The sequence below is a fragment of the Penicillium robsamsonii genome, assembly GCF_028829455.1.
Source record: "Penicillium robsamsonii strain IBT 29466 chromosome Unknown utg000003l_segment0_segment0, whole genome shotgun sequence".
NCBI classification, from domain to species: domain Eukaryota; kingdom Fungi; phylum Ascomycota; class Eurotiomycetes; order Eurotiales; family Aspergillaceae; genus Penicillium; species Penicillium robsamsonii.
Genome location: NW_026643221.1, coordinates 160,499 through 178,848, shown reverse-complemented (window position 1 = coordinate 178,848; position 18,350 = coordinate 160,499). Strand labels below are relative to the sequence as shown.

Genomic DNA, 18,350 nt, shown 5'->3' with positions numbered 1-18,350 from the left:
GTAAACTCCTAGAGAAAAGACCATAGGTATCACATTCAAAGTCCGGCAAATCGAGCCCATCCTGCAGCCCGATTTGGAGAAGAATTTGTACTCTTCCCGTGGCTTTCGTTCTGATTGTGGCTGGGCTGCTCATCGATAAAGTTGTCGCTGCGTCCTTCTTCGGCAACCTTGCCGCTCACATCGCGGCGGCGTCCGACGCCCAGACCGGCAATGTAACTTCCGTATGAGGATAAAGATGCACCCACTCCGGCTGCAACGCTAGGGCGGGCAGTGTCTGCGCCGGTGTTGCTCACGACACGGCCCTTGCGGTCCCTTTCAGTGGCACGAGGCGAAGCAGGCTTCCTGGCTGAGAGGTATCCATTTTCTTCGTCGCTGTCATTCTTCTTGAGAGACTCATAAGCAGACATCTTGCTGTTGCGTTTCTTCGTAAGCTTGGTGGGCTTGCGAGCCACCTGAACGCTTGAGTCGCGAGACGCGGCCAATCCAGGCATGCCATCTACATCAAGGTCGCCATAGAACCGGGTCTTGGGCGAAGTGGGGTTGGGACTCTCGTGTGGAACAGACACCGGCTGTGTCCGTGGATTGTATGATAGATTGGGACTGTCGCCCAAGACAGCCCGCCGAACGGGATCGGTGTTCTCGGGCTTTTCGGTCAGAATAGGTTGCGGAGTTGGTGGATTAAGCATGAGCGGGTTAAATGGAATTGAGCCATCACGCTCGTCATCAATGTCATCTCTGTGGTCTTCGGGGTCTGGGAATATGTCCATGCGCTGGTCACCCACATCTTGTTCACGGTGGCCATCGTCAAGCCCATAGAATTCATGCATGGCGACCGACGCATACTCTCCACGTACATCTTCTGGGATAACACTTCCAATACTTGGCTCCGGCTTGGGGCCGTAAGCAAACCAATCCCGAATGCCACTACCGTTGGACGTGGTAGTCTTGGTGGTTTGGCGGCTGTAAACAGAGGAGGACTGGCGGAGAGTGTTTTCGTTCCCGTTCTGCGTCTCGGCCATTGGCGACAGCGAGCGTTCAGAGTATGCCACCCAGTTATTCGACACCGGGCTGACGGTTTCCGATCGATCAGCAGTACGTGACGACAGATGGCGCATTTGAGCAGTGGCATCGATGATTTCAGGAGCGTGCGAGGCCACTTTTCGAAATTCCGGGGCAGGCAGCTGTGACGTGAAGTCATAGGGCTGGTTCGCTGTTTGTTGGAATAGAGTCTCGGGGCTAGATGGATCCATGTGAGGTTCCGTTGGGGATTCCAAGTGGGATAGACGATGCTGATAAAAGGAAGGATGTGACTGCCGCTGCTCGTCCAGCATACCCATTGATCCACGGTTGGAATCACCACCGGAAGATTGTTCACGTGTATGCATGAATGGCACGGTGCGAGGAGATCCAATGAGCGGATCCTCGAAGCCAGAATCCAGGGTGGATTGGCTGAGATGTTTCTCCTCCATCAGAGACTCCTTATGGCTCTTCCGGGGACGTGCAGTTAGATTATCTTCAAGTGGGTTCATGTCAGGCGGCAGGCGGGAGATCTTCCGGAAAGTGATGGCCAAGAAAATCGATATGGCAAAGGAGATGAGGTGCAAGCTGCCATTTGCGATGGCCAGGATGAAGGTGATCTCGGGAATTTTTTCAGTCATGTCGCTGTTATTGAAGAGATTTTTCCAGTGGTATGCATTGGAGTTCCATTCACCATACGCCATATATGCAGTAAACACGTAGAATGAGATGAGTCCGAAGTCGAGAGTCGAGGCAAATAGCCCATAGCTGGCTTGAGAACCTGCGGGCCGGTTGAGAGCAGATCGAGAATTGTGGTAAATTCCGTATATTGTGTGAAGAATTGCAACTATGGGCTACAACAGAAGTCAGCGACAGAAATTATTCCTGGGTGAACTGTACTCACGCCAGCGCGAATGATCCAGATGACGGTCGTTGCAGCTCCCTTAATAACGATAGAGCAGAACAGGGACCCGAGGGCCCCCAGAAGAGTGAGCACTCGAAGTGAAAGTTGACTTATTCGTGTATACTTGACCCGGTCCTTTGTTTTGTAGCTCATCGGTGTAAATGAGCTGGCCGTATTGAAGAAACCCCACTACGTCAATTAGCAGAATCCACCGTAAATTTCCGAAAGGTGGTACATACTGTGTCAGGGTGCCGGTTTAGCTCCACCAGCGGTCCTTTTTGCTTGGGCTTGACCGCTGGACGGGTCCAGCTCGCCTCTGTCGCGACCCTCGGGTTAAAATCGCGGTCGGTGGGACCTTTAAAACTGTAGGCGGACGGGCGCTCATAAAGGAATGGAGGCGACGATCTACCCATGGTAGCGATTGAAGGCCACTCGTGGCACCCACGCGAAAGGAGAGGAATGTTGACGGACAACCTTGGAATGTGGAATTGCGACTCGACTCCTGGGGGCCCTGAGTATGTGCATGTCCAAGGCAGCAAACATGTGATAGTAACCAGGGCAACCGATGGGTCACGTGCACTCTCCTCTTATCTCCGATCACCTCCGTGGTTCTTGAATCTATTCACCATGCGCTTAAAACAGGCCGTCGTATGTGGTCAATGCACTGTGCGGCTTAATCGCCCTCTTCTACAGTATAAAAGCATTGTCTCCCAATTCACATTCAAACGCTCCAACAGTCATGTCGCCCAAACCGATCGGCCTGTCCGTGTGGCGGTCGTGGGCTCCGGCCCAGCGGGATTCTATGCTGCCTATCGTCTTTTGGCTAAGCAAAAAGATGCGATAGTTGATATGTATGAGAAACTACCTGTGCCATTCGGCTTGGCTAGGTACGGTGTTGCTCCAGACCATCCCGAAGTCAAGGTGAGTCACGGTAAACCGCGATTCAGCGATGAGTCGACCATTGAATATTGTATCTAGAAATAAGCTCATGATTATATGAAAACTAGAATTGCGAAGATAAATTCACCGAGGTGGCCGAGTCCACGCGCTTCAATTTCGTCGGTAATATTGACCTCGGACATGATCTGCCGCTCGCTGCCCTCAAACCACACTATGATGCCATCATATTCGCCTACGGAGCCACAAAAGATAAGGAGCTGGGGATTCCTGGAGAACAGGCTTTACATAGCGTGCACTCAGCCCGTGCCTTTGTGGGGTGGTACAATGGTCTTCCAGAGCACAGAGATCTCGATCCCGACCTAAGTGGAGAGAACGCCGTTGTTGTCGGACAAGGCAATGTTGCACTAGACGTTGCCCGGATTCTTCTTTCGGATGTCGATACTCTCAGAAAGACAGACATAGCAGATTATGCTGTGGAAAAACTCGCCACAAGTCGTATCAAGCGAGTGCGAGTTGTTGGGCGCCGCGGACCCCTACAGGTGAGCTGCAATGAATCGAGTGTCGATACCTAGGTTATTAATTACTTGACTCAGGCTTCCTTTACCATCAAAGAGCTCCGTGAAATGCTACAGCTTCCAGGTGTATCATTTGATCCCATTCCAAAAGATATATTTCCGCCGGAAGAGGTAGTATCAGCACTGCCCCGGGCGCAGAAGCGTCTAATGCAGCTCTTGGCTAAAGGATCAGCCAATGACCCTCTAACAGCCCCAAAGTCTTGGTCATTGGATTTTTTACTTGCGCCGGATTCTCTTCACTGGTCACCTGATTACCCATACCATCTATCCCATGTAAAGTTCTCTCGCAATGAACTCGACCCATCCGACCCCCACAGCCCCAGCTCCAAGGTGTCTCCAAAGTACTTGTCGAACGGAAAGCGTGCGCAGGTCAACCTACCAGCTAGCGTCTTCTTCCGGAGCGTGGGCTACAAATCCCTCCCTCTTCCAGGACTAGAGGATCTTGGCATTGACTTCGATGCGCAGCGCGGTATCATCCCTAATGATGGCTTTGGCCGCGTAACGAGCTTGTCAAATAAGGGCGAGTCTGAAAGTTTACCCGACGGATCTCTCATCTCCCACCTACCCGGCCTGTATTGTGCTGGCTGGGTGAAGCGAGGTCCAACGGGTGTAATTGCCTCGACAATGACGGATGCATTCACTACTGCAGATTCCGTTGTGCAAGATCTGGCAAAATGTGCCGATTCAACTTCTTTGCTCCATGCACCCAAACACAGCAGCGGTCTAGGCTGGGACGGTGTGAAAATCGAGGCCCAGCGCCGTGGTCTACGGCCCACGTCGTGGCAGGACTGGCAACGAATCGATGCGGCAGAGCGAGAGAGCGGTCAACTAAAGGGTAAACCTCGAAATAAGCTCGGGCGTGTAGAAGAAATGTTGAAGGTACTTGATTGAACCTTCGTGTATATTATGAACTATCTGTATACATCATGTAGTTTGACAAATATAATTCCGTACTCAGTCCAACACTCTCATCTCTCCCCCCATACTATCCAGCGCTTTCGTGTACCATTATGTTCCTCCACTGTTACATTCGGTATAAAGATTGTCCAACCCTCACAGCCCACAGGCGCTGTCCTCCACTTCAACATAAGTGGCGTCAACACGACCGAGTTCCTCCGCTAGACCGTTGGTCAGCGTGTTCATGGCTTGTAGGCCAATGTTGAAGCCACCTGGGGCGGCGTCGACAGCAATAACGTTGATGGTCTTGTCGATCTTGCCGTTCGAGTAGTGCAGCTCGTAACATTTGCCGCAGTTAGGGCTGTTCCAGCCTGGGATGGTGATCGCACCGCCAATGTTTGGGAAGCTTGGCAGCGATGCAAAGTCGGTATAGCCTTGGGTAATCAGGCCGTTAATTCCATTGGAGCAGGATACGGTGGTCAGAGAGGATGTTCCGACATCATATTTGGGGTCGAAGGAGACGGATACGGTTTCAGCTACCGCGGCAACCGGCGCAGCAGCAACGAGGTTGAGGGTTGCCAAGAAGGCAGAGGTGCAGATGATGGTAGACTTCATATTTGTGGGGGATTTGATGGTGCTTTGAGGAAGAGTATAATGGTTTGATTTCTTGTTGTATATATTTTGCTCCCTCCCCGACGAGGTTTATATATCTTCGTCCGTCAGGCGTCCCTCCATCTATCCAAGATTGTCCTGTTTCGTCCTTGCTGGCAGCCTGCATCTAGAGCAAGTCTCAGACGAGGTCTTAAAATGACAGGTGACACGGCCCAGATAGGATACCTTTGTCTTGGGTCTGTCGTCAGCCGATACTCCCATAATAGATAGCCCGGAGAAACAGGTGCGATAAGGCCGAATACTATTATGGGGTTCACGAGGAAGCATGCAAGCAGGCTGAGACATGAATATGTTAGCTGCTATTTTCATGGGATCTGCAGAGCCAGTGCATAGTCGATCCACATACAGCTCACGCGAGTCTCTGTTTATGCTACGGTACTCCGTATAGGGTGACTGCATTCGAGGTTGCATCGCAATACAGCCGAAATAAATCACTATAGTCATATTTCATTTTGATCTGAGCCTGAAACACAGTGTAATTTTAGTCATAAGCTGAACTTATTAAAAAAAAAAAAAAAGGAATATTGGAAGGGAAGTGAGCAGGTGGAAAAAGAAGCAAAAAAAAAAAAGAAACGTCCCCGGGAAGGCTTGAACTTCCAACCTCCCGATTAACAGTCGGACGCGCTAACCAATTGCGCCACGGAGACGTGCTTGTTGAAGAAACCTTTGTTATTATTCTACTTAATGTAAGATAGCAGAATGAATACTAACAGTCTCACGACGTAATTATGTAGTTGTTAAACCCAGCTCATGTAGCTCTTTAATCGATCAACAGTCGAACCCTTCATGATTTCTGCATGCATGAGGATGGGCTAAGCCGGTATAGAGGTACCAAACCGCGCATTTTTAGCTTACTTTTGAATGCTTATACTGTATGAGTAGGGGAGCTCAGTATCCCCATGATGAAACTAACAAACGTACACATCTCTCCTAGCTCAGCTCATCAAGTCTGAATCTGCTGATTCCGCCACAGCAAGTCTCCGTGGCGCAATTGGTTAGCGCGTCCGACTGTTAATCGGGAGGTTGGAAGTTCAAGCCTTCCCGGGGACGTTTCTTTTTTATTTTTTCCTTTACCTTTCTTTACTTATTCTGTTCTCCATCTTACGCTACTTACTTTTAAGTCTCTTTTTTTTTTAAACTGCGTCTGATCTCACTGATCAAGAAGCCTTCTTTTCTTATTGGTGTTGCATACTGGTTTGAATAAGTCATTGGGGCCTAGGTAGTGGTATGGTAGGTAGCCTCTAGGATGATGTCATCGTGGTTGGTGTGCGTTGTATTCTGAGGACATTTGATTCTCTTTCTAAGATACGTGCTTCCACTGACATGTACATGCTATAATGAGGTCGTGGCAAGTTATTGGTGACTACACTTGCAACGAACAACTGCCTTCACTATTGCCGAATGCGAGATGGCAAATTAGTAATTTAAGAACTCATGGCATGTGTAGCGGTATTTGTTGACTTAAAATGTGTCCGGACCTTATAAGGCATGACGCACGAAATTCCGGTTACAGGCTTATGGGGATGGGATCCCTTGTGTCTAGCTGCTTCTACAATTATGAAAGTGCGCCATCATTTACTTGGTTTTACAATCAAGTTTGGTGATGCTAAAAGCGGATATTTGCCATTTAATGCCGTTACCTTGATAACAAGCTGGTGAGCCAGTATGATGTAACGAAGAACCGTAGTAGAGCTTGTAGTTTATATTTAAGTCTGGTTTACTAGACTTACCGGACTTAACACTTCTTTTATATTTGCTATTCAATGGTAGTAGTTTCGTCGCTGCATATTCCTTCAATCTAACCAATTAGAATCATGGGTTTCATATATCAACCATTTTTGCGCACTGGAATTTCACGACCTTCCCGGATCGGACCTATTGGAACTTGCTCGCCTCAGCCAAATGCTATTCGGAGATCTCTCACCACCACTGGACCGAGTGGGCAAAAAGGTAGTAGCCCTCGGTGGTGAGTCTCCCCTCTCGTTTGCTAGATTTCCGATCAACGGACGACTTCTAACCACCAATGTTGTTTATTAGGTTACTAGTATCTATTGCCTTGGGTGTTCCCCTATCAATCTACCTGTGGCAGAGAGACGGCCCGAAAAAGTCTAGTGACAACGCCGTTGGCGAGCCTCGTGGGGCCAATCAAGAGTATACACAAAATGCGGAGGGCAACCAGGGTGACGAGCGGACAGTTAAGGGACAAGATTCCAACCCGAATAAGTTCGCTCATGATGAGGTTCGTTGTTTTCCTTGTGCTTTGATCTGAACCACTTCAATTTTGATACACACTCCCAGCATTTAATATGTACGGTCTCCAGTGAATACTAACTTTCAGATAGCCTCGAGCCATGGGTCCTGCGAAAGGACCCACAAGCATGTCATTCAAGCAGCAGGGTCTCTCTAATGCTGATACCATGAACCCATATATCAACGAACCCGGCAAGAGTGAAAAGGGCGAGGGTGAGACGGAGACCGCAAAGTTAAAGGGTACGGTGAAGCCTGAACGGCCACAGGTTTGAGTGGTTAGCCACACCAACTTTGTATTGGTTTGCTTCTCGGCTGACGGTGACTACCCATGACGAGGTAAATGACTGTATATGTACACTCTAGGAAGTAATTTATATTTGTGTGATCATATTACAATCTTCTGCAAAGCTACGGCTGGATCCAGCTACTCTCATGTCTTTTGCTCTGTCATCTGTTTTTTATCTGTATTTTTAGGGAGGGGGTTTTAAACCTTGATAATATATATCACTGGTGATTTGACTTCATGAGCAGGGTGGCTCCCTGGCTAAATCAGAGGTTATATACATGTCTTGGTTTATTGCTGCTTGTGTTTTGACTAGGTCTGGTTTCATAGTGTTGGATAAGACCCAGGTATCCTTTCATAGTGTTGGATAAGACCCAGGTATCCAACATGCGTCTCTGGGACTATCACTTGTAGATTTCCATTTGTGAGTGGTACTCTACACTATCATGTTTTTTTGCCTTCAACAACTTTATGTATGCAACAAGCAAATATCACAAGCCGTAGTCAACTAGAAAATCTGCAACGTCGATGTCAAAGCGACCGACTAGTCTGTTCGAGGGCTAGACCAACGGCATCGTGCCTGTTAAGAAACTACGGTTGATATTTCAGTGTTCACACGAGCCAGTCTCTGCGTGCAACATATGAGTCTGATAAGCACAGAGTACGGGTATCAACAATAAGATGTATTATATGCTTTTGTGTGAAACCATGTGGTAATTTCGATAGCACTGTTACTTCGGGCTGAGTCTCTATTTAGTCCTTCAAGAAACTTGGAAAAAAAAAGAAGAGCCCGAACCGCGATTTGAACGCGGGACCTCGCACAAGTTTTACCCGAAGCACGAATCATACCTAATAATTTATTAGTTGAGATTCGCAGGACAGCATATTTCAGTGGAACGTACCACTAGACCATCCGGGCGGTTGTGTGTCATAATTTTCTCATTGAGGATACTTGATGGGCAGACTTATATCTATATTAAGATACTTAACTAGTTACCTATGTATCCATACATTGTTTCTCTAATATAAAATCTATTTAAAGGTCATCACTTGTGTAATCACTTAATAGAATATGAGTAACATATGATATATAATGTGACACAATAGTTGTGTACCTATGGTCAATATGCGCCGAGAGTATATATATATGTATTACTGTATATGCTAGGTGAACAAATGGTTGGAGCACTTCAACTATCATGCACCGGAAAATTGCATTGTTAGACTTGCTTGACATGGACAGAATACTTAGTAATTGAGGGGTTAGTTTCGCTAATTCAGGTGGAGTATCATAGGGACCCCATGGGCATTGAAGCTCTTGGCTTCATTGCGGGGACTTCCACTCCTACGTTCACTGAGACAGACAAGTCAACAATGACGGATCCAAAGTCAGTCGCCATTATTGGAGGTAGGAGAAATACCCAAAGAACGGGCCTTTGGAAATTGCTAACAATGGTTAAAGCGGGCATATTTGGTCTTTCACTGGCGATTGCCCTCCGAGATAGAAGTAAGCAGGGCACTTACCTGATTACAGATTACAAGCAGCTTACACTTGGCAGATTATGACGTGACTGTCTTCGATCGAAGCCAGTACGATGCAAATGGTTATGACCCCACAGCCGATGATGTACAAGCTGCATCCGCCGATCACAATAAAATCGTGAGGGACTTCAACTGGAATAGATCAGATTCCATCATAACTGACAATCTCAGTTCCGCGCATCATATGGAAAAGAGATTCAATACCAACGTCTCGCCCTGGAAAGCCGAAAAGCGTGGGTTTTGGAAGACGAGAGGCGCGGATCAACGGAACAAGATAACGGTAGAGATGTCGGACTTTTTGTCAATAGCGGAATGCTCCGTATACAACCTTCCGACCTCTTGGCCACCCTAGAGAAGGAGACTCTAGCCAACATGGAGTATGATGGTCTACGAGACACGCAGTTCGTTAAGAGTGACCCCGCAGACTGCGAACGGGCTGATAAGCTGGGCTGGAAAGACAAGATACTCAGTTTCCACATCCCAAATTCGGCTGAAAGCACGTATGAGGCGGTCCTTGATTCCCTGGCTGGATTTATGAGGTGCAGTAATGCCTGTGCTCATTACCAAAAAGTGGCTGTCGACAAAGGGGTGAAGTTTTGTTTCGGGCTAGAGGGAGCTGTTGACTACTTGGTCAAAGTGGAAAGCAAGCTTGAGCCAAGCAAAGAGAAAGTTACAGGCTTGAAGACGCAGGATGGTGTTGTTCACCATGCCGACTCCGTTGTCGTGGCTGGTAAGTCATGAGAATCCTCGATTCGCATCTCCTCTCACTCACGTTTTGAAAGCTGGGTCGTTTTCGACAGGGATTCTCCCTGAATTGAGCTATCACCTAGAGTCCTCAGCTGGTAGCCTTGCAACCTTTATGATAGACAAAAGCAACGCCGAGCTATGGGACAAGTACTCACCAGAACGATTTCCCGTTATGACCTGGAAGAGTACTCCACGAGACATCTCTGGAAACGACACGGGGAGTATTTACGTTCTCCCAAGAACCCCGGATGGCCTCGTGAAGATTGGATATCGTGGAATTAAGGTATAAGATGCTATCCAGTTAAACTTCTCTCGACATCTGCTAACTTGTTCTCAGTGGACTAATTTCCAACCAGCGCCGCAAGATACTCCGTTCACCCAGGATGGTCAATGGTCGGTACCTCTTCCAGTGGAGGAGTGCTCACTACTTCCTGAGCCAGCCTTGTATGCCATCAAGCAGTTTGTATCTGTCTTCCTACCTGAGTTCCAGAATACGCCATTTTTCTCTACAAAGCTTTGCTGGTACACCGACTCGCTGGACAATTCATTTGTGGCGAGTACAAAATTCTTCCCTCCTCTGAATATCTCTGCTGACATGCTTCTTAATCAGATTGATCATGTCCCAACTTACGCAGAGAAATCTGTCTTCGTTTGCACCGGGGGTAGTGGTCATGGTGCAAAGTTCCTACCGGTTCTAGGAAAGGTAGGAGAATCCACTTCAAACATCACAAGATGATGACTGACAGCTCATAGCATGCCGCGGATATATTCGAGAATGGTGATCAAAGCTCCTCTTTTATGCGCCCATTCTGGCGCTGGCGCCCCGACGCACCTAGAAGAAACGGACTGGAAGAAGGTCCCGGCGGACCACGAGATATTTCGCACAACTAATAATTCAACACTGGGCTTCCATATATAAAATTCCTTGGCTGATTCTGTATTGACTTGAAATATTAAAATAAACGCGTTTGACTCACGCAGGATACATCATTGACCCTGTGCTCACGGACTTTAAGATACCCGCCTGTTCCAAATCTTCGATGAGGTTGACCAGCATCAAATCACAGCCTCGGGCTGCGACAAAACTCATCGTAACAGGCATATACTCAGTTTGAAGCGAGATAGTAGAGTAGTAGGGGATCTCTCCTACAGGAACTACTAGATCAGGGGTACCGGCCAAGACGGCCATCCGACCGTCCGAAAAGCCCATTGGAGGCCCAGAAGGTGCGCTGTAGATGTGAGCAATGAACCATATTGTCTCTTTAAGGAAATTTCACTCACTCAAAATAGGCGTTCCGATACTGTGTCTGACCCTTGCTGTAGGGATAGATATAGATACCCTCCGAGCAAGTCTTTTCGTCTGCCTTTCCATATCCATCTGATTCCCACCAGTCTTTGAAGATTGTTTTGTTCTTGAAAGCTTCGTCGTATATGGCATCACCCCCATTATTCTGGCCCCAGGCCCATCGCGACAAGGGACCTGGGTTCACAAACGGTCGGCGACCATCGTGCTTCGCTGCGTAGTCGGCGTAAAACGGTAAAGAAAGAGAGCGATATTGATCAACAGATACCAATGCAGCATAGGTCTAGAGAATATTAGTGTCTGAATTTGTATTCCAATCCTGCTGGAACTCACTGTATTCAGTAAGTCATTTATCTTCGAAGGTGTGTCGGAAGGGCGGCTTTTCTCCCAATGCGAAGCGATATCTATAAACTCCCTCTTCGTATCAAGGAAATCTTCCACTTTCATAACTAGTTCCTCGAGCAGCGCACCGGCTGCTGTGTTGGACTTGGGGAAAGAAGAGTTCTGGTAGAACAACTTTTTCGGATACTCTCTATAGTCAGTGAAGGTTTGGTACCACGCATGCATAACCTTTGACCAGGTGGCAGCATCGCGAGCAAAAACGCCAGCTGTATCGAGTACGTGACAAAGTGGAATAACATTGTCAAGAGATACAGCCCCGGTAGAAGGGCGGTTGGCAAAGAGTCCCTGCATCCCTCCTGGGCTGCGCATAGAACCACCTGTGTCACTTCCAATGGCAATATCGAGCCAGTCGTAAGCCGCGATACCAGCACCAGGTCCCGAAGATGAGCCACCGGGGGCTTGGTAGCCATCACCCTGAGACAACGGTTAGTGGAATCCCATCGACATCGATGGTTGAACTTACTCGAGGGTTGAAAGGACAGTGGAAGTCGACCCAATCCCCCGTGGGATTATCTCCATTTGCAAATTGTACGGTGCCCATTTTCCCTACAATAATGGCTCCCGCATCTATGAGTCTTTGGAGTGCGGGGCCAGTGGTGTTTCGCGGAGGATATAAGTCGTAGAAGGCCCGATTTCCACCGCTAGTCCGTAGTCCCTTCATATCAAAAATATCTTTCACTCCCACACGTAACTGCATCTTGTTAGTCAAATTTTGAAATATAGCGGACTATCTTGCTAATCGTACTCCTGCAAGTGGCTTCGTTGATGATGGCGTATAGTATAGCTTAGATGGTACAGCAACACTCTTCGTCATTGCGCCCTGGAACTGATCAGCAAAGGTTGTTGAAGACCGGTCACAATTTTACTCACCGATGAGGTTGCTGGCAAGGGCTTAAATCCTCCGGTACCGTCATCAAGGACAGCTTCAGTAAATGCGAGCTGATGATCGGCATAGAGACGGAAGGCCTGATAGATCTCTCCAGTCCGCGGTGAGTAAAAGTAGGGGCCATTTGGTATATCATGACGCAATTTGGCGGATGTGAAATGTTTTCCAGGTCGATAGCCGGAAGAGGCCATCACAAGCTTATTTCCAAGTCCATTCAGAGCCTTTTGAACAGCCGGCTCGACTTGGCCCTGACCATGTCCATCATAGACAAGGACAACCGCTGTCTTGAAGTCAACATGAGGTCTTTGGCAGAAATATTGATTTCCTTAACACCCACCTTCGAGAAAGCCGGGCTGGAAAACATCATCGGTGGTCGAATAGTTTGAAATGGTTTCTTTTATAATGTCCGTGGTGAGCAGGGCTTCATCTGTTCGAATGACCGTCAGGGGAACGATTTTGTCCAATCGCGTTGAACCAGAATCCGAGATAACTATTTCCGAGACTGCATCACCGCTATAGTAGCTGATGCCGTTGACCGTAAACAGTTTGCCATTATCAACACTTGAAGTGGCAGAGATAGTCGAGGCAGCCAGGAAGAGAAGAAGAGAAGTAGAGACACGCCAAAGGCCGGACCCAAGACCGTTAGGAGCCATGATGTGCTCTTCTTGCAGTCATATCTGAGCAGGTCGGAGCTTTAAATATGCCAGCCCAACTTGCAATCGCATGCTTTCACGCACATCCGGCTCGACCTTCCGAGGGCACCTGAATCATATGTCCTATTATTCTTATAAATAGCGAGATAACGGGCATAGCTTTCAGCCATTGGCCCTTCTCTTCATGTTTCATGATAGATAAGATATGAAGATATCTCCGGTTCTCCAACTCCTTCGCAATAATTTCTCGGGATTTAGACCTCTTGGCAATGATTTCGGTGATTGCGGGATTTCTCGGTAATATCTCAGGGGGGGACTTGGCGGTTGAATGCCTGAACGCCTAAATGTCTTACCTGAAAACTTGATAGTTAGTTAGATCTTTGATATGATTGAATATATAACTATAAGCAGCAGTATGGCCTTGAATTAAATATGACAATGCTGACAGTTGGCGTGATGAGCTCAGCCCTGATTGGTGCGCTTCGCATAAGCCCCCAAGTATTAAAGGGGGGGAAGTATAAAAGGAGGGGGCGCCTTTGTTTTCTTTCCTCTGTTGTTTCTTGAAACAAAAAGAGTCCTATATCAAATCCACTCATGATAATGGCCTCCACTGCAAACACAGTATACGTTGTGACAGGTGCAAACAGAGGCCTCGGTCTCGGACTGACCAAACGGCTACTGGAACGCACTGCCACGACCATCGTGGCCTCAGTGCGCAACCAGGACGCTGCCACAAGCCTTAGGTCAAACATTGAAGGCATTGTTATTGGCCAAAATAGCGCCCTCCATATTCTCGAACTGGACTTTTCAACTGCGATATCCCCCGAAGAGATTGCACAGGTTTTCGCATCAGCAGTTAGTACAGTGACGCATATCGATGTGCTCATCTGTAATGCAGGATTCGCAACACCCATGACTCCAGCTCTTCTGACATCGGCGGAAGACCTCCGTAAGTCGTTCGAGGTCAACACCATCGCCCCACTCCTCGTGTTCCAGGCCTTCTGGCCACTCATGCAGAGATCGGATTCTGCGCCCAAGCTCGTGGTCATTTCCTCCTCTGTCGGTTCGATCGCTGCTCAAGAGCCTGTTCCCGGTGGAGCATATGGTCCCAGTAAAGCAGCCTTGAACTGGCTTACCAAGGCTCTACATGTTGAAAATGAGAAAGATGGCTTGGTTTCGTTTGCTCTGCATCCTGGCTGGGTGCAAACGCGAGCGGGGGATTTTGTTGCAAAGGAGTGGGGATATCCTGGTGGCCCACCCTTGACTGTTGAGGCAAGTGTCAAGGGAATGCTTGGTGTTATTGACAATGCTACAAGGGAAAATGTGTCAGGAAAGTTCATATCGCTAACTGGAGATATTTTGTCGTGGTAGAGGTATCTAAATGGCTATCTTGGGCACCTTACGATTCCACATGTGCAAGGCTGCAAGGCCCCCCCCGTTACCCTCTAGGGTTATTCCTCTTACTAAGCCCCACCGACGAATCCACTGCCAGCCAGATAATACTTAACAGACTCCCGTTGAATTGCGGCTACCCATCGCCACGATCTTACGAACGGACGACACGTAAATAACCACATATCCTTCATAAATCCCCAGATGTTGTGTGACAAGGCCGGAGCGACCTTTCATACAACGTAAATGTTTTCTGGTGTTGATACGCTAGACGCTGCCAGAGCTGGAAGCTTTGACTTGCGCCACCTTGTAGAGCGGTGCCCATCTTCCGATGTTTCTTTAATTCAAACAACGCGAGAGCAAAAGCCACGCAGCATATGCCGGCCAGTGATGCTCGCAGTATAGAACGTCACTACGGCAGATTCTTGTGTCCATCGCTCCAACCGGGTTTTTTGCCGGCAGAAAGTTAACCAGCTGCCATCAACATTTATACAAATATGTATGTAGTCTCTTAAGTATAGAAATAGTCGTATCAAGGGTGGCCCCACTAGTAATATTAGGGGATAGTTAGCGGTTATATTCTAAAAGACCCCAGAAATGACCCCAAAAAAGATCGATATAAAGATGATAACAAAGTGGGTTTTATAGTAGCGTTAGACTTTCTGTGCTGGATGTACGAGCGATTTAGATATTATAGGTGTTTTGGAGTAGGGCATATATCGAGTTCATGAAATTATCTAAAATTGAGAAATAATCTTATGCTTACAGAGGCTTGTACATGGGTTGGTGCGGTGGACCCAAAAACCTGGCGTACACCACGCCAAGCTGACGCCAAAAGCTGGTTTTTGATAGAAAAGAAAGATTGGGGAGTGAAAAAAGCCCCGGGGATTTATAAACGTAATAAGTAAATACATTTATATGACAAGTGCCTGAGAGGCATTTTGTGGGCGCCATGACATGGTTTTTTTCTGGATAGCAACAAGGGCGTTCATTCACAGGCACAAGACAGAAGGAGGAAAATGAAATAAAGAGTTAGGAAAATGACAGTTGTTATATTTGACAAAGATTCCTGTGTGTGCATGATTGGTCTCTGGATTGATGCAGACATGATCGATTTGTGATCTTCGTTCAAAGTGGAACCTGACTACCCCTTCATTGAACGTGTGGTTCCTAGAAAATGTTCCATCACTTCGAGCCATCATGATAAGGTGAGGAGAGGAGAGAAGGAAAGGATTGATTCTCTACAAACAAACAGGAAGTTTACTAGTTAACCTGGATAGGTGAGGCCCGACAGACCAGGCACCAAGCACATGATGCTACATAATACTCATGAAACCGAGCTAAGATGAACGCTTCCGTCGAGCAATGAGAAAAGATCTGCTAATATTCGATCATACTCCAAAGTGTTCATTGGCGGTTGTGATTCTAGATCTTGCAGGGTACCACAGTTACATGATCCCAGACATAGGCAGATACAGTATCCGGTCACATTCGCTGTTTCCACTCCACAGGTTATTCTACACTGCATATCACCGAACACGGAAGCCTGAATGAGCAATTGGACCAATGCTATGGACAGACGGTCAGTGGAGCAGGTGGCATCCTCCCAAGTCAGTCATGAAAAGAGTTACATTGAACAGTCTGTTTCCGTGTCATAGAAGCTGATCACCGTCAATACTACGAGTTCCTGAAAGGCACCAGCTGCTGAATCTCCCCGAAGCTATATACATCTTGTTGCTGTCAGCTACATACACTCCGTCAACAATTCTGGCTCCATGCAGTAGACTATCTACCAAAGGATCGATGCACTCGCCTCTTCGATTCAGAATAGCTCTAGACTAGACACTGATAGAGATTCAGCGTGCATTGGATACCATGTAACATTTAACAGTAGTCTGCTCATCATGTCACATTATCCTCCACTCGGCTCGGCCTAGGCGTTGTCTTGTGGTAAATAGACTTTATTATGCGTTTTGTATAAGGGAAACTATACATTTTTCGCTGTTGTCAACGTCATATGTTTCCACATCTTCGAGCTATTTGCGTCACTTCATGATGGGTGAAGTGCTCAATATGTCTATGCAAAGAGGTAAGTCATAATATAAATATTTCGGGGCAGTCCCTGTCTCACAGTCGGAGCAGCACTCTTCAACACCTCCTTAATACTCTGAATACCAAGTACCACTAGTCTGCCCAGACTTTCAAAACTCGCAACAATGGACCACTCGAATGCCCCAACCTATGAGTCCAAAGAGGGACTCATTCTCGACCTGAAGAATTTCATCTGTCGCTGCCCAACTCGAGTGAGGGATTTCAATACCGCGATTCAATCTGCCCTCGATGATGGACCAGATGAGATGTATACTGAAGGGATTACAACCCTAGACTCTTATCTCCAATATTGTGAGAGACTTTTGCGATGGGTGCCAAATGTGGACACAACTGGGGATGAACTGCTGCGCAGGATTTTGGTCTTCTACTGGGTCTTCGACCAGCCGAGTGTTCTCGGGTTGCAAACCCCGATCTCGCCTGAAACGTCCAACAACGACCTATCCTGGCTCTCATACTGGCTCGTCTGCTTTGCACGACAACAGGGACAGTTCTTGAGTACCCCGGAGTCCGCAGGGCTGCTCTACACCTTCTATCTGAATCCAAAATACAACCAAGAAGCGGCATCGTGGGAAAAGCCAACATCCGGTTGGCAGTCTTTCAACCACTGGTTTTCGCGTAAGTGGAAAAACATCGACCACGCGCGGCCCGTTGATGGTCCCTTGAATGACAATGTGATCACGATGCCCGCTGAATCGACTTATGCCGGAAATTGGCCGATCACGGAGGGGAGAATTCAACTTCAGATCAAGGGTGTGAAATATGACAACTGGCCTGTCAAAGACCTGTTGCAGACCACGGAAGATATTTGGGATGAGGGCCACTTCACCCACTCTTTCTTGGGACCCGCTGATTATCATCGTCAGCATGCACCAGTAACTGGGGAAGTTATCGAGGCAAGAGTGATCCAGAACCAGGTGTATTTGCAGGTGGCGAAGAACACCACTACCGGAAAGATTTATGCGGATCGCGCGATGGTTCGTGCCCCAGCTGAAGTCAAGCGTCGACGAGGTGTGCGTGTTCAATACGAGTCTGAAGGTGAAGGTGGTGAAAATGACAGCTCTCGAGACCCCACAAACGAGGATCTTGATGCCCCAGACGATGCTGGCTACCAGTGGTGTCAAACTCGGGGATTGATTGTGATCCGAACCAAGGAGTATGGCAAGGTAGCCATTTTGCCTATCGGAATGGCTCAAGTGTCATCGGTTGTATTGACCGTGAAAAAGGGCGACCATGTCGAAAAAGGGCAAAACATTTCATACTTCCAGTTTGGTGGATCTGACTGTGTGATGGTTTTCGAAAAAAGAGTCAATTTCCAACCTAAACCAAAAGACAAGGTGAAGGTCCGAAAGCAAGTCGCTACTTTTAGAAAATCGCCGGTTGTCGATGGCTCTGAGAAACGCTGAGCAACTCTTTTCTCAAGTAGGGGCCATAATTTGAATGTTTGCTGTTGAATATTGCTATATTGTTGTGATTTATGTTCCTGGTGATTGTTTTGTGTATTTCCTACCTAATTACAGTTGCAATGCAATTAGTTTTTCCTGTTCATGTGTCCGAAAACATCAAATACCAACCGCAAAATTTTGACTTGGATGTGACGTGATTAAAACAATGTACGTGAATGGGTTCAAACGGACCTGGAATGAGGAGCAAAGACACAAAATTCGAACCCTTAAGCTGAAGGGTCGGATCGATGTGGTCAACATATAGTAAAAGAACCACGCTAAATGACCGAGCTCTTAATGGAGACCAGGATTAAAGGCGAGTGAACAGAGTGGTAAGTCCCGAAAAACATCAGGAATGAAAACAGAATTGCGG

General features: G+C 47.5%; 8 protein-coding genes across 8 annotated transcripts; 5 read left to right on the top strand and 3 right to left on the bottom strand.

Annotated features, from left to right (window-relative positions):
• Positions 1 to 35: 35 nt before the first annotated feature.
• On the bottom strand, positions 36 to 2,334 carry N7447_004764 (uncharacterized protein; the record flags this gene model as incomplete). Its single annotated transcript, XM_057229026.1, has 3 exons — positions 36 to 1,871; positions 1,922 to 2,110; positions 2,161 to 2,334. The coding sequence occupies 3 exons, from the start codon at positions 2,332 to 2,334 to the stop codon at positions 36 to 38; spliced, it is 2,199 nt and encodes a 732-aa protein (XP_057084116.1).
• A 214-nt stretch (positions 2,335 to 2,548) lies between these two features.
• On the top strand, positions 2,549 to 4,287 carry N7447_004763 (NADPH-adrenodoxin reductase; the record flags this gene model as incomplete). Its single annotated transcript, XM_057229025.1, has 3 exons — positions 2,549 to 2,842; positions 2,929 to 3,360; positions 3,415 to 4,287. The coding sequence occupies 3 exons, from the start codon at positions 2,549 to 2,551 to the stop codon at positions 4,285 to 4,287; spliced, it is 1,599 nt and encodes a 532-aa protein (XP_057084115.1).
• Positions 4,288 to 4,449: 162 nt separating this feature from the next.
• Positions 4,450 to 4,908, bottom strand: aspf13 (allergenic cerato-platanin Asp F13; the record flags this gene model as incomplete). Its single annotated transcript, XM_057229024.1, has 1 exon — positions 4,450 to 4,908. One exon carries the CDS (start codon positions 4,906 to 4,908, stop codon positions 4,450 to 4,452), a length of 459 nt encoding a protein of 152 aa, XP_057084114.1.
• Positions 4,909 to 6,867: 1,959 nt separating this feature from the next.
• Positions 6,868 to 7,487, top strand: N7447_004761 (uncharacterized protein; the record flags this gene model as incomplete). Its single annotated transcript, XM_057229023.1, has 3 exons — positions 6,868 to 6,931; positions 7,011 to 7,204; positions 7,308 to 7,487. The coding sequence occupies 3 exons, from the start codon at positions 6,868 to 6,870 to the stop codon at positions 7,485 to 7,487; spliced, it is 438 nt and encodes a 145-aa protein (XP_057084113.1).
• Positions 7,488 to 8,872: 1,385 nt separating this feature from the next.
• On the top strand, positions 8,873 to 10,678 carry N7447_004760 (NAD(P)/FAD-dependent oxidoreductase; the record flags this gene model as incomplete). The annotated part of the gene is made up of 7 exons (XM_057229022.1): positions 8,873 to 8,906; positions 8,961 to 9,005; positions 9,058 to 9,158; positions 9,212 to 9,770; positions 9,841 to 10,070; positions 10,125 to 10,490; positions 10,541 to 10,678. The coding sequence occupies 7 exons, from the start codon at positions 8,873 to 8,875 to the stop codon at positions 10,676 to 10,678; spliced, it is 1,473 nt and encodes a 490-aa protein (XP_057084112.1).
• An 82-nt stretch (positions 10,679 to 10,760) lies between these two features.
• On the bottom strand, positions 10,761 to 13,031 carry N7447_004759 (uncharacterized protein; the record flags this gene model as incomplete). Its single annotated transcript, XM_057229021.1, has 7 exons — positions 10,761 to 11,016; positions 11,069 to 11,373; positions 11,424 to 11,906; positions 11,956 to 12,183; positions 12,238 to 12,312; positions 12,363 to 12,658; positions 12,716 to 13,031. 7 exons carry the CDS (start codon positions 13,029 to 13,031, stop codon positions 10,761 to 10,763), a joined length of 1,959 nt encoding a protein of 652 aa, XP_057084111.1.
• Positions 13,032 to 13,631: 600 nt separating this feature from the next.
• Positions 13,632 to 14,402, top strand: N7447_004758 (SDR family oxidoreductase; the record flags this gene model as incomplete). Its single annotated transcript, XM_057229020.1, has 1 exon — positions 13,632 to 14,402. One exon carries the CDS (start codon positions 13,632 to 13,634, stop codon positions 14,400 to 14,402), a length of 771 nt encoding a protein of 256 aa, XP_057084110.1.
• Positions 14,403 to 16,639: 2,237 nt separating this feature from the next.
• N7447_004757 (phosphatidylserine decarboxylase) lies at positions 16,640 to 17,938 on the top strand (the record flags this gene model as incomplete). The annotated part of the gene is made up of 1 exon (XM_057229019.1): positions 16,640 to 17,938. The coding sequence occupies one exon, from the start codon at positions 16,640 to 16,642 to the stop codon at positions 17,936 to 17,938; it is 1,299 nt and encodes a 432-aa protein (XP_057084109.1).
• Between the last annotated feature and the right edge of the window lie 412 nt (positions 17,939 to 18,350).